This window comes from Hipposideros armiger, unplaced genomic scaffold (assembly GCF_001890085.2).
Source record: "Hipposideros armiger isolate ML-2016 unplaced genomic scaffold, ASM189008v1 scaffold_274, whole genome shotgun sequence".
NCBI classification, from domain to species: Eukaryota; Metazoa; Chordata; class Mammalia; order Chiroptera; family Hipposideridae; genus Hipposideros; species Hipposideros armiger.
This window is the reverse complement of record NW_017731624.1, coordinates 1488980-1503860: the sequence shown is the minus strand read 5'-3', so window position 1 is coordinate 1503860 and position 14881 is coordinate 1488980. Positions and strand designations below refer to the sequence as shown.

Sequence of the window (14881 nt, the reverse complement as noted above, 5' to 3'; positions counted from 1 at the left end):
TAGCTGTGGAGGGCAGTGTCACTGGCCCTCATATGTGGGATCCAAACCGGGGCCCTCTGGCGTCCCAAGCCAGTTCTTAACCATCACGCCTCTCGGCCGGTCCAAGAATTTCTTGAATTTATCTTTTCCTCTCAATTTTCATAAGCCCTTGGTATCATATTTATGTACATTGAATTTCAGGTGCCTCTGAGAAACTTCCAGTGGAGCTATCTAGGAGAGAGATCTTAGGAGCTTAGGAGAGGGATCAGAGCTAAAAGTCCATATTTTGGAATCACCAGAACATAGATATTAGTTGAAAAATGAGAGGAGGAAAACAACCCAGAAATCATATGGAGTGAGAAGAGGTCCAAGAACATAGCTTTGGTAAACATTTTACAATTACATGGTGAAAGAGGAACAGGGTAGGAAATGGAGGAGTGAAGAAAGTGTGGTGTAATATAAATGACAGAGGGCCGTGGTGTATACTTACCTTTGTACAAATAAGTACTTTCCCACTTCTGTATATTGGATGAGGTTCTTCGTCTGCATGGAGTGCTGTCTCACCACCTCTACCCATCTGAAGGGTAACAGCCATTGGCGCACAACTGAAGTGCCTGTGTTCCTTGAACCTCCTCTGATGCCATAGCTGAATGGACTTGCTCTTCTCTGTGTTAGAGTATGCTTTTGTGTCTCTCTCTCTGCACAGATTGCATACTATCATGTATTACATTTATTTGTATGTCTTACATCCTGATAGATATGTACATGCATTGTCAAGGTCATTTCAGTCTACCTCACAGAAACAATTTTATTATGGAGTCTTCCTCTGTGACCTCTGAAAATTTGAGAGGATTAGTACATCTAAGCTTTTGATACCACTAAGCAGTGTTGGTGTTGTGAAATTTAGAGGAATACCTAATATAGTAAGTGAAATATTCTGATTCAAAATCATCTTTATAGACTTGCTTATTGTGCAGAAATTAAATTTAATACAAAGGACAGGGCTAGAGTAACCTTGAGTGTATTGATTCATATAAAAAAGATGTTTGATTTTTAGTTGGTCCAATGTAAATCTGTGGTTTAGCTGTTTTTAAAAAGTTAGAGTAGCTGGTGTTAGGAACATCAACAGAATGCATTAGGGGAGTAACAGCCTCAGAGGATGGCGGTCTGGGCACATCAGTAGTCAAGGGAGCGCAGAATGTGCTTTGCAGCCTATAACACAGCAGACAGACGTTGACGTCAGTAGTGTCATGTGGTGCAGGGATTTGATTTGTGGTTAGAAGACCTGCATTCGGGTCTTAATCTCAGCAGTTACTGGTTCTGAAACATCAGACAATTTGTTTTACTTCTCTGAGCCTTGGTATTCTCATCTAAAAATTGTAGGCAATTGTGGGTCTTATATTTAAGGGTTTTTATGAAGGTGAAAGAGGGTACTCAGGTGGAAGTACTTTATAAACTCTGAAGAAGTGCTAGGTCTTCAGTGCTGGTTGTAGCTACTGGGAAGGTGCCCAGTCACAATCGTCCATCTACTTGGTACAAAACCTGCTAAGCATAAATCCTCTTTTCAGAGTGACTTAGCTGCCACCAGCTTGAGGAGGAAAAGTAAAGGGGACAGAACGAAGCAGAGCCTAATGATGATAATAATAACATAGGTATTTGTATAGTACTTCCAATATTGGAAGCATTTTCATGTGTATTAGCTCTTGATTTTAGAATAAAGGGGAAGGTGTAACAAAAACATTGAACTAAGAGGGACATATCCCATAGTGGAATATAGAATAATCAGGTTCATTTCCTTGTGTAGGAAAACTGGCTCTGGAAGGAATCCAGAAATGATTTTAGGAACATTGAATAAAGCTTTCCTAGCTGAAGTAAAAATTCATAAGGGCAAGAAAACGTATGCAAAGCAAGTTTGTGTATAATGATTGGTTTATTTAATTTAAAAAACTCCCCTCTAAATGAAACATACATTGGAAACAATTATTTAAACAATGTAGCTCATACTTAAGCATTCCCAAGGGAACTATTTAGAAATAGTTTGTTAGAAGATCAGTCTCATTTCAAATTCCATACAAAGCAGTCAGTCCTTCAAAGTGATGAATAAAAAGCAAAGTCAGGAAGTTGTAATACCTTATTAAACATATTTCATGTTCCTCACTTTCTTCAGAAGCCCCTTGAAAGCTTCTTAGAAATTTATTGCTCCTTTTACTAACTTGGTACAATGAAGATGTTCCTTTATTTGCTGGTTTGCTATAATTATGACATTGCAGGGATTTATGAATATTTTAAGATTAAAAAAATTGGTATTGTGCATTATGAATTTACCATATTAAATATTATTTTGAGCTAATGGTAACTGAGTTATCCTGCTTAATTAATACATGTTTTAAAAAGAATGCTGTGTAGAGTCATTTATCATTTAATAAAACAGTGCTTGTGATTATTTCTATAAAGTTGGACATCAGTTGCTTGGTCAGGAATATACTATCCTCTTATACTATTATTTTTCTAAGAAATTATATTTCATATGCACTTCATTTCCCCTACAATATTTTCTCCATAAATGTAATTAGGTCAGAAGTTTCTGGTGTTATATGTTTCAGGTATTCTATTTTTAGAGGTATGTTGACAGACTAGCCCATGGCCAGAGAAGACCAGCAGATTGGTGAGGTGATCTAGAAACTATGATAAGATGAGTGGTGACTACGCCATGAGACAGTTACTGTTGTTAGCCACCATTACCACCACCCTTTCACCCACTACTCCCAACTACTACACCAATTTATCCAACAGGGATGGTGGTCATCTTTGTCTCCTGGTCTGTCTCAGGGTACAGGATGACCCCCCACCTCTTCAGTCCTCTCCATTCTATGTTCCTTCCCCATATTACTTGCATGGTTGAAAGCTTGGATTTGGCTTCTGAGTTCTCTTTGAATCACTGATTCCATGGGTTTTGAGCATAAGTTGAGACTAGCAATCAGAATCCTGTTAAATTTTAGTGTGAAAAGATGAGAGTGCAGTTTTTAGTAATGCATAATACATAGTAAATTATGGATTCTTTGCCTTTTCAGCCAAAGATGTAACTTACATATGTCCATTCACTGGTGCTGTACGAGGAACTTTGACTGTCACAAATTACAGGTTATATTTCAAAAGCATGGAACGGGTAAGACTTTTTGGATTTGATTTTCATATGTACCATCTGTGTTGTTTGAAGACAGTTTTGTTCATTTTTATTAAAGCATTTCTAATTAAGATTTTTCTCAGCTATAATTGTACAGTATCAGTTGCTCAGTTTTGTTTTTTTCTTTCCTCCCTTTAGGATCCTCCATTTGTTTTAGATGCTTCTCTTGGTGTGATAAGCAGAGTAGAAAAAATTGGTGGTGCTTCTAGTCGAGGTGAAAATTCTTATGGACTAGAAACTGTGTGCAAGGTAAATGTCATAATATGTGTGCACTTACACTTGGTTTGAAAAGTTTTCTGTTAATTAGAGCCTGTGTTTAGACACTGGTTTCCAAAGTATCAAATTGATTTAATACTAGAAATGTCATGCTAGTAAAAGAAAACAGCATTTAGGGGTGATAGAAAGGTGATCTATGATGAATTAGACTTGAATTCTTTTGGTCCCAATAAAAAGTACTTCCACATTCATTATTTCATGGCGAGCCTCATAAAAACCCTGCAGTAGGCATGATAGACATTATTCCCTTTAACTTACAAATTAGAAACAAGGCTCTGTGAGTAATTTAAGCATGGCACTTTGTAGTGGAAGAACTGGTTATGATATTCATCATCACCTATCTTTCCTCTTTCTAGTTCTCATAAATTTTCTGCCTGTGAAACAGTGGTGGGAAAACTTGATATGATAGACCTTCCTTGTTTTCTTATCTAACTCACATTCTTTGAATGCATTGGAACTTGAATGAAACTTAGATATTTTACAATTTTAACATTTAGTCATAGATATTTAATACCATATGCCCCGTCTGCAGGTCCCTGTTGTGCCGGTTATGGCCTAATGAACATGCGTGCACATCTCCTTCTTCCTTTCTTTTGCTGTTCTTTTGGTAGCAAAAGTAAAAGCAACTGTACATGCAGAACTTTCAAGATTCTTTGTTGATCTTAGAAGTTCTGTGAATCTATTAAAGCTAATGACTTAGTAATTTTTTTGCCTTCCCATTGTAGTCAGAAGGTCTCTAAGAGTGCAGTAACTGTCAACCATGTGTCAAGCACTTTGTCTCCTGATCACTTCTCTGTAGTCTAATAGTAAATGGAGCATACAATATAAGAAAAAATGAAACAGGGTGACTTTGAAATCTTGATCATTTTAAGTATAATTTTTTTCATGGAAAAAGACTATTAACAAACAGACAGTTCTAGGGCTTCCACTGTGATAGTTTTAGAAAGCTCTGTAGTTAACAGAGTTCTTAATGGATATCTCTACTAGTTATAAAGATGTTTATGGGGGAAAAACAAGGTATCAGCTTAAGTTCCCGCCCATATTTGTTTTAAGGGATGGTAGAGCTAGCATTATAGTTTTGGATAGGATTTGTAATACAATGTTCTCTTTCTTCAAGTACTTAGGTACATTGTAGTGGAGTGTCTCCGTGTTTGGTTTTGCAGAACGGGGTATATAATAAAGCTCTTTTGAATTTTGCCTAGATTGAAACACTTAAATGAAGTCTTGAAATTATTCTTAATTCCCAATTTTTTCTTAGTGCTGTTAAGATGTCAGTAACCCAGAATCAGCCTGAGCATGGAAAATTGCTTGAGGACAAATAATGGAGGGAACCTTGTTCTTTAGATCTGACTGTAGAGCCTGAACGATACCAACCAAACTGTTTAGAGCTTATGTGCCGATAGATGGTTGAAGAACTTGGACATGGAGTGGAGGAAGACCTTTAGGCAGAGTTTGGTTTTATAAGTCTAGTACCCAGAGACTTACAAAGAGAAGATCCGATGGAATTGAGTCTTGGGAAGGGATTGTAAGAGGGAAAATAATCACCAGGCCTAATGGGAACAAAGACGCTTATGAACTATATCAACAGCTAATCAGGTTAATAGGGAAATTCATGACAGGAAATGTGCTTTCTTTCATAGGGAAAGGGCATACACTGACAGTGTGTATCAGTCATGATATTAAGCTTCAGATATAGTTTCTCTAATCTGATTTATCTTGAGGCTATAAGCAGAGGTACATTTTCTGTCCGCTGAATTCTGCTGTGTCCTCTGAATTAGAGTGCCTTGTGTTTCTTTTTATTTCTCTAAATAAGAAGTTGTAATTTTCCTTTTTCCGGGAGATGTTGTCTGATTTAATTTTGTATCCCACATTCACAAATCTTAACATTTTACAAGATAGCTCCAAGTTACCTTATTTGTTCATTAAATGAAAAGTGAACAAAAAAAATGATAGATGACTAAGTTGATCCTAAATCTTTTCCAGGATATTAGAAATTTACGGTTTGCTCATAAACCTGAGGGGCGGACAAGAAGATCCATATTTGAGAATCTAATGAAGTACGCATTCCCTGTCTCCAATAACCTGGTAAGATGGTTCTTATCTTTGAAAACATTTTGTATTATACTTATTGATGTAGCATAAAGAAACATGTCTAGGATATCTAGAATATCTACATTTGCAATTCTTCTTTGCCATTTAACTAGATGTATACTTTAGGTTTTAATCTAATCTCTCAGACCAATTTTTTTAGATATAAAATGAGGAAGCTGGACTAGCTGATTTCTGAGGTCCATTCCTGTGTACTGACATTCATAATTATATGCTCTCTCTATCCAGGTTGTGTCCATGGTGAAAACTGTACGTGGTCTTCATTAGGATTTGAAATCTTTTTAATTGGGAACTGACACTTAAGTCTAGCAATTTTAAAAGGGTAGGGTGGGCAGATATTTAACTGAGTTCCTACAATGTGCTATTAATAGTATTAGGCCCCTCACTTATGTTATATAATCTAACTTCCATAGTAGCCAGATGGTGGTAAATATTATTTATGCCTACTTTAAAGTTGAAACCAGGAGCAGGCAACTAATTAACTCAAGGGCATATAGCTAGTAAGGAGTAAAATTTGGAATGAATACTCTAGTTTGAATGTTTTCATCATAGTTGTTCTCACCATTCTGTCTATATAAATTAATTTTTTTGGTGCATAGGTTGTATGCTAAAAATAAAAAGTTAATTCAGTATGTTTTAGAAAATATAACATAAACTTCAAAGCTGCTTAACTCCCGATATCTGTGATGTCAAACTAATTAATTATATCAGAGTACAGCTTTTTTATGTAATGTTTTTCACTATTTAGAAGTAAACCTAAAACGGCTACCAAGTATATCTGAAAGAAGCATGGTGATATATTACCATTTGGTAAATCTTGGTGGTGGGCCACTGTACTTTTCTGTATGTTTGAAAAATATGAAAAAAAAACAATAAATTTTCAAAATTATAAAACAATGTAAACAAACAAAGGACACCAATACAAAATATCCTGGCAGATAAATAAGTGAAAACTTTGGGTGTGATAAGGATACTTTTCTGATTCATTACCTCTTTAAAAGTCCTTTTAGCTCTGTTTACTTTTTTATAGCCTCTTTTTGCTTTTGAATATAAAGAAGTATTCCCTGAAAATGGGTGGAAGCTATATGACCCTCTTCTAGAGTATAGGAGGCAGGTATGTACTTTTTTCTTTCAATTTTAACATTCTGTATTCTTTTTATTTCAATAAAAATTTCATGGGTAGGAGTAAACAGCTTTATAAGTCATGTGGTTTTTGTTGTTGTTTTCTTAATGAAGGCTAAGCCTGATTTTTTTTTTGGCTCTCTTTCAGTTTCTTTAAAATGCTTCTCTCACTAAACCAGTGATCTTTTATGAATCTTTACTTATCTAAGAGTTTACAAGTAAATCAGTTTATTTAAAAAAAGTTTAATACTTTTTTTAGAATACAAATAAAAGCTTATGGTACAAAATTAAGGCCTTCATGTTTCATAGTTCATTAAGGCTAAAAAGGAAGACTAGGTTATTTTTTAAAAACCTGCACAAAAATTTCACTTTCACTTCCCCTCACCCCCAACTGTTAAAATGGCCTGACCAAATGTTATCAAAACAAACACTATAAAGAGCACCAAGTCCTTTAAAAACAACTATCCCAAACGTTGTGTCTTGGCATAGGTGATCTTCATGGCATGGGATGGTGTGATCTTAAATCCTTCAAATATATGGTGATGGAAGGAGAACTGACTCTGGGTGGTGAGCACACAGTGTGATATATAGATGATGTATTATAGAAATGTGCACTTGAAACCTATGTGATTTTACTAACCATTGTCACCCCAATAAATTTAATTTTAAAAAAAAAAGGAAAAAAAGAATAAACATTCTTGTAGAGCAACCCTGGAAGCTCCAGCCTGTCCGTTTTCAAAGTCACCCAATGTAATGTCATGCATCACAGGTACCAAACATGCTTCCTTGAAACCAGGGAAATGATTAAACAACTTGGATAATATCTCTTTAGTCTCTTCTGGTAAATTATTAAGGAGTAAAAAATAGTTTGAAGGGTAATCAGGGACTTGAGGATTTGGTGTTGCATTTCCTTCGGTATTAGCTGAATTTGGTGTTCCTGCCCAGACTTTTTATTTGTGGTCATTGCTGTTTGTTCCATCGTTTTGGTTGTTTTCTTTTTTCTTCTCTTTGTCAGCAAAAGTGCCATGCTTTTTAGATATTATATCAGGATCTGATTTTGCCTACTGGATTTGCATTGGTTTGCCATAAAATGAAAATCCCTGTAACTGTGTCAAGACATTTGTGGATGAGTCCAGTTGTTTAAAAATAACAAAGGCCCCTCCTCTTCACGGTTTTTAATGCCACAGTATCTGCCACATGGCCAGAGAAAACAGAGCATATAGGGATCTCTCTTTAATTCTTTTTTAATTTTGTCATTCATATTTTTTATATAAATTGTATGATTTGGTCTGATACCCATGTTTTGGGTTAAACTGTTCTGACAACTTCAGGCCGGTGCTGTGTCCCATAAACTAAAAAGATATTTAATAATTTTTTTTTTTTAAGATTTTTATTGGGGAACAGTATGTTTTCCCAGGACCCATCAGCTCCAAGTCATGTAGTTATTTTAATCTAGTTGTGGAGGGCGCAGCTCACTGGCCTATATGGGGATCGAACCAGCAACCTTGGTGTTATGAGCACTGTGCTCTAACCAACTGAGCTAACTGGCTGCCCCTAATAATTTTTAAAATAAAAATACACTTATTTTTGGTAAATACATTTATGTTTTAATATTCTTATATGCCATTCAACATTATTCACTCAGATTTTTCTCTTTTGGGTTTCCTATAATTTAATTCTGAAAAAAATTTCTAATAGCTCTGTTTATAACTTAGCTCCGCATAAAATTTTGAAAGTTTTCCATCTTTACAGAAGACACATTTCTACATAAAATGTTAAAAACTCAAATCTGATAGTATGTAAAAGAGGTAATACATAATATCATGACTGAGATGGGTTGGTTTAATATTAGAAAACCTATTAATGTGATTTAATTCACCCCAGTACAGATTAAAGGAGAATTCAATCTTGAAATCTGTGTTATAGCGTATCATTCTCCCTATTCTTCCTCAGTACACAAGTTCCCAGAGTCCCTATACTGCAGTACTTAAACTCTACCTAAAATAGTCTTTATTTTTAACTTTCCACATATTCACTGTACTTTCATGAGAATTTAAGTTCAGATACATTGATTTGTTCTGTTCTTTCATTTGGTACATGTTCCTTTTTCTCATTTTGGCTGCCTCCCTGTGTTTGTCGCTATGTGTTATAGAGCTGCTATGTCTCCCAGTCTTGGTAGAGTGTCCTTGTGTAGTAGGTGTCCTGTGGGGTCTGGGGGCACAGTCTCCCTGGTCACCTGAGCCGGGTGCTCCAGATGTGTCCCTTGTTGGGTTGTGTGTGTCCTCCTGTTGTAGTTGAGCCTTGGTTGCCGTTTGCATGTCAATGGGAGGGATTAACCCTCAGGCTGATTGGTTGTGAGGACTGGCCTTGACTACAGTGGAGGAGCTGTTGTGCAGGGGCTGACCCTATGGAGCAGTATTTGCTTTAGCAGGGCTCTGGTGCCTGCCCAGTCTTCCCTTTGGATGTGTCATTTGTAGAGGTGTTTGGGTGGTGCTCTGGTGTTATCTGAAGCGGGCCACTGGGTGTGTTGGTTCTCCATTTCTTGGGAGGGGCTCTGGTGCAGGCCAAGTTCAGTCACTGCCTTTGCCCTGCCTGAGGCCACTCCGTATGAGTTACAAAGTGATTTGCAGATAGTTGCCGCTTGTGCTGGGCTTGGAGGTGCCTGGGAGAGGCTGAGCTGTGAACTGAGACTGGCTGCTGCTAGTGCCGGGTTTGGGGCTGCTTAGCAAGAGGTACAGGCTATGCCAAGACCAGATGCTGCTTGTTTGGGGTTTGTGAACCTTGGAGAGATTTTAAGAAAGCCTACAGCATGAGCCAAGACAGGCCGTTTGTATGGAAAACCTACTGAAAGGGGCTTGGGTGGGCTTGCCAATAGGGTGAGGTTGGGTCTCAGGGAATCATCAAGACAGGGTGAATGGTGTGAGGCAGGTTGATGGAGACCCAGATATGGTGCCTGCCTGAGTCTCTATGCTGGGTTTGGGGAAGGATCAGCAAAGGAACAATGGATTCTGCCAGCGCTTCTGTCTGGGAGGACACTGTCCCTCCAGCCCTAGCCCTGAAGCCAGACAAGTCAGTTCCTCCCCATATGCCCCCAGTGCCCCCTGAGCCACTGCACCAGCACCAGAGCCCAGAGCAAGTGAGTATGTCAGCGAGTAAATCTGTGCACAGGTCCCGTAAGAAGAATGACTGTAATTCCAGCTGCCCTCCATCTCACTCAACCACAATCTTTGCTGGTTTTCGCAGCCAGAAGTTATGGGGTCTTCTTTTCCTGGCACTTGAACCCTGGGCCTGGTATGAGGCTGGGAGCCCATGTTCCTCCAAGGGCACGCCTCCGTAATTGAGATGTCCCTCCTGATTTTTAACAGCCACATGTCTGTGTGGGGCCAGCCCATTCTGTGTCTCCACCCTACCAGTCTTGACTTGGCTTGTTCTGTATATTCTTAGTTGTAGGAATTCTGTTCAGGTAGACTTTAGGAGATTCTCAGTGATGGTGGTTTTCTAGTTTAGTTGTAGTTTCGATGTAGTTGTGAGAGGAGGCAGTGTTTACCTACTGTGCTATCTTGACTGGAAGGCCCGCCTTTTCATTATTATTTTGTTCTAGGTAAAGTTAGTTATAGTAGTTAAAGTGTTTGTGCTAGTATGAGAGAAGCAACTGGACGTTGTATGTAATCCATTTCAGTCTCTGTGATGTTCTCCTAAAAGTCATTGGCAGGATTCTTGGTAAGTTATAGTTTTTGCATTTGATCATCATTTTCAATTCCTGTCTCTTAGCAAATAGACCTAGAAGCCATCTTCTTGGGCCTTATTTTAATGGTCTGTGCCTCCCCTGGGCTCTGGTGGAGGTATAGCAACAGGGAAAGACTGAACTGTGTGGCTGCAGGACAGGGACTGGAGGTACATCGCCGTTTTCCCTGTGTGGAGTCCCCCTCCTGTACAGCCGGCAGACAGGCACCATCCTTCCTGTGTATAGCCCTCCCCCATGCCCATGGCCAAATCTCGTATTCTTTTTTTCTAATTGAAAAATATTGTAAGTGGTAATACCTGCACGCTGTATAAAATTGAGACGGTACAAAGAGGACATTGAAAGGTAGGTGTCCCTTTTAGGCCAACCTCGTCTCCCAGCCATCCCAGTTCCTCTTCCTTTAGGAAATGTCACTGGTTTCCTGTATACCCTTTCAGAAATTTTATGCCTGCAAAGCTTGTGTATGTATGTACATTATTTTTTTTAAGTGGATGATAGCATGCTATGCACATTATTCTGTGCGTTTTTTATTTAGTGTGTGTGTGTATGTGTATCTGTATGTGTATGTGTGTAAAGAGGTTGCTGGTATAGTGCCTGCACATAGTAAGCACTGAGTAAATGTGTTTTTATGTATAATTTGGTTTCTTTTGATTCTGTCTTTTTCTGTGATGATATGAGTTGTCAGGGGCCATAAAATTTAAAAAATATGTATTTTAATTTTAACCATTTAATAGAATGGCTTTATTTTCTGTAAAACAGGATGGAAAAATCTAAGTGTCTTATTAGGTAATTCTATATATGAAGTAGTACACTAGTTACAAATATAGCAAATATTGAAGGACCATTGAGCTTCATAGTCAATGTGTTACTAAAAAAACGTATTAAGTATTTTTCTTGCTTCTTTTTGGCTTTGCCTTCTGTTACTCCCTTGCTTTTCTAATATGTTTTATATTAACTATATTTCATTAGTATTATAATGTAGGAATGAAAAATTCACTTGAGGTATATAAGTGATAAATATGTATTAGCATTCTGGTGGACATTTGGTGCCTGTCCTCGGAATTTCTTTGTATAGATGGATGGCAGCAAACTCAATGATAGAATGAAACTGAATGAGACTGTGTTCTTTTTAAAGACAGGGAACATTCGCAGACTTGCTGTTTCCTCCTTCCCATTGGATTTGTAGCACAGACCCAGCACTTGATCTGTATTTCATGACTTAATAAATCTATTAACATAAAACCAAATGCCAAAAAGAACTCAGATCCCTACATTAGAGTGTCATCCTAGCAGCCTGGTCACCACAGGCACACAATAACTATTTCAACAACTTAAGAGGTGGATAGTGGAGATGAGAGAGGTAATGAATAGGATGGCTTCTATTCTGATGTCTTGTAATATTTTAGTTAGGTAGTTTGTGTTATGTTTTATTTCACATATAGGGAATTCCGAATGAAAGCTGGCGAATAACAAAGATAAATGAACGATATGAGCTTTGTGATACATACCCTGCCCTCTTGGTTGTGCCAGCAAATATTCCTGATGAAGAATTAAAGAGAGTGGCATCCTTCAGATCAAGGGGCCGTATCCCAGTAAGTGTGAAGCTTTGATGAGACTTAGTAAGTGCTTTTATATTCTGCATACTGCCGAGATTAACAAATGGGAGAATGGATGCAGGATAAAAATAACTACAGCATCAGGTCTTTCATGGGGATGTTAGAGAATGAGTTATTTAATACAGTTAAAACTGGGAGAAGTGCACAGAATGGCATGTTTCTTAACTTGAAAACAAAGCTGGCTCTGTATATTATTCACTGTTTCTTTATCTTTCTATACATTCTTTAGTCATGGTGATAAATGCCCTTTTCCTTTAAATCCTAGCAAAACGAAAACTTTACAAAATCATTAATTACTGTGTTCTAGAAAGATGAACTCAAATAATTTTCGGTACAAAATTCATAGATTCTGCTGTAGACGTTATAGTTGGGCAGTTGTGCTGATATGTTAATAAAACTTTAAAAGCGGGGCTTACTTAGCCTTCTTTTCATGTATTTTTTCTAGAGCCAACACTTCCCTATAGCATATAGCAGTGACTTTTATAAATCAGTATAACAAATTAGACCAAGTTTTCCACATGCCAGAGTTGGCTAGAAAGAACAGTGATGATATTTCATAGGAGCTTTATATATTCTTTCTTAGCTAGGCTTTGGGTCCAGTTAGAAAGCAGAGTTTTATAGAGTAATGTTTTTGAGAAGAATTATAAACAGAAGTAGATAAAGTGTGTGTTCCCCTTTCTTCCCCCATTCAGGTTTTATCATGGATTCATCCTGAAAGTCAAGCCACAATCACTCGATGTAGCCAGCCCATGGTCGGAGTGAGTGGGAAGCGAAGCAAAGAAGATGAAAAATACCTCCAAGCTATCATGGACTCCAATGCCCAATCTCATAAAATTTTTATATTCGATGCCCGGCCAAGTGTTAATGCTGTTGCCAATAAGGTGAGATTGTCTTGCAGTCATTAAGATAAGAGTTTCATGAATCAGCAGAGTTTGGCAAGAGCCACGGTGTAGTAGAAAAAGTTCAAGTTTTCCAGTGATAAAGATGTAGATTCTAATCCTGGCTCTCCTACTTGATAGTGTGACTTTGAGTTAGTTATTTAATCGTTTTAGACCTTAATTTGCTCACTTGTATAACGAGAATAGTAATAGCTAACGGGTTTTTTTAAGGGAAAAAAATCATCTAATAAAAATAATGCATAATTCTGTGCTTACATAATGAGTAGGTGTTCAGCAGTTATTAGTTTCTCCCTTCTCCAAACTTGATAGCTACCTGAGCTCATGACTGACAAGTCTGCGCAGCTCTGCTGGAGGAAGCCTGAAGCAGGTTCCTGGTGACCAGTGCTGCCCTCTTCTGACAACCCTCCTGCTGTGCAAGTTATTCAGACTGAAGACTTGCATGCAGTTAAGCTGGAGCAGTAGTCCTGATTTCTGCTGTAGAATAAATACTTGCATTGTGGAAATAGGAATTTTGGTTCAGTTGACAAAATCTACCATAGGAGAAGGAGAGAGGAGATACAACTTAGCTTTTAAAAATCACCTGGTTTTTTTTTTTTTTTTTTTTTTACTTTTACTCCCAATAAGCAATATATGTATTATAGAAGAATTAGCTAATGTAGAAAGGCCAAAAAGAAGAAAATATTTTAAAAACACTCTTAATCCTGTAAGAGAAAAACATTAAACTTTGGTTATACTTCCATACCTATGTGTGTGCACACATATTTGAAACAATGGGATAGTTGTAACTTTTTTTAAAAAGTTGACACTGTGTCTTTCTATGCCAATAAAAATTCATCTATGACATTATTTTAATAGTATAATAATAACTAATAACACCAACTGTTGTTGGATACATTTAGTGTATTTCTGGGTTTTTTGTTTTTATTGAAAATGCTGGGGATGAGCATCCTTTTAATGAAATTGTGGAGCATGTATCTAATTATTTCCCTCCTGTTGAACTTTTTGAGAATATTGTGAGTTCCAGTTCTTCTCCGTTAAACTGTAAATACCCCGTCTTAAAGGAGCAGTAAGATAATGTGGATGTGAAGCCCATAGCCCTGGGACTGGCATATATTTTTCCAGTAATTACTCGTTCCCTTCCCTAAATTTTATACCATGAATCAACAGGAATGAGATTTAGGATATTTTCTAAGCTGAGAGGAGAATATAAGGCAGAAAATGGGCAAAATGTTATATTCTTCATCTTATTTTTTAAAACCATTTTCATATATACTCCATTGTGGAAATACCCTCTTTTTTTTAAAACTCTGAAATGTTTTTATTATGAATCTTTTATTACAAAATATGTAGTAGACAATATAAAAAACTAGGGAGGCCTAGAAAAAGTGAAGAAATAAAAAGAATAACTCATAATCATTAATATTTTGATATATTTTTCTCCACTATTTCCTCTATGCATTTAAATATTGGTTATTTTGTTTCATTATTTTTCCTTTTAACATTGTTAGAATTATTTCTATTCATGAACTTTCTTGAAAAATAGTACTCATCATATAGCTATATCAGTATTCATTTAATCATTCTTCTAATATTGGACATTTAAATATTTAGTATTTTAAATATGACTGAAATAGATATTTTTTTGGCATCTTTGATTATTTCCTTAAAATAGTTTTCTAGATATGCAATTACTATATCAAAAATTTAAATATGCAAATTAAAAAAATTTTTTTACATATTGCAAATAGTCTTCATAAAGTTTGATTCATTTTACAGTCTGATGTCTTTTCCTCATAGTTTTATTGAGATATAATTGACACTTAATACAGAAATAGTCTCAGAGACAGAGGAAAAACTGAGCGTTGCTAGTTGGGAGGGGGTGGGGATGAAGGAGAAGGGGAAGGGATGAGACAATACAAATTGGTAACTACAATATGGCCTCAGGGATAGACAA

At 36.8% G+C, this 14881-nt stretch overlaps 1 protein-coding gene and 1 pseudogene across 5 annotated transcripts in view; one reads left to right on the top strand and one right to left on the bottom strand.

The window, feature by feature from the left end:
• The window catches only part of MTMR2 (myotubularin related protein 2), a 103281-nt gene that overhangs the window by 67984 nt on the left and 20416 nt on the right, over nt 1-14881 (top strand). For 4 of the 5 annotated variants that reach the window (XM_019657158.1, XM_019657162.1, XM_019657163.1 and 1 more), the window contains 6 exons: nt 3051-3145; nt 3302-3412; nt 5423-5524; nt 6579-6662; nt 11855-12004; nt 12721-12909. In XM_019657158.1, the coding sequence (XP_019512703.1) occupies nt 3051-3145; nt 3302-3412; nt 5423-5524; nt 6579-6662; nt 11855-12004; nt 12721-12909 (731 nt within the window). The remainder of the gene's footprint in view (nt 1-3050; nt 3146-3301; nt 3413-5422; nt 5525-6578; nt 6663-11854; nt 12005-12720; nt 12910-14881) is intronic. The other variant, XM_019657159.1, reaches the window with a different exon arrangement.
• Nucleotides 7132-7970, bottom strand: LOC109390551 (U2 small nuclear ribonucleoprotein B''-like; annotated as a pseudogene).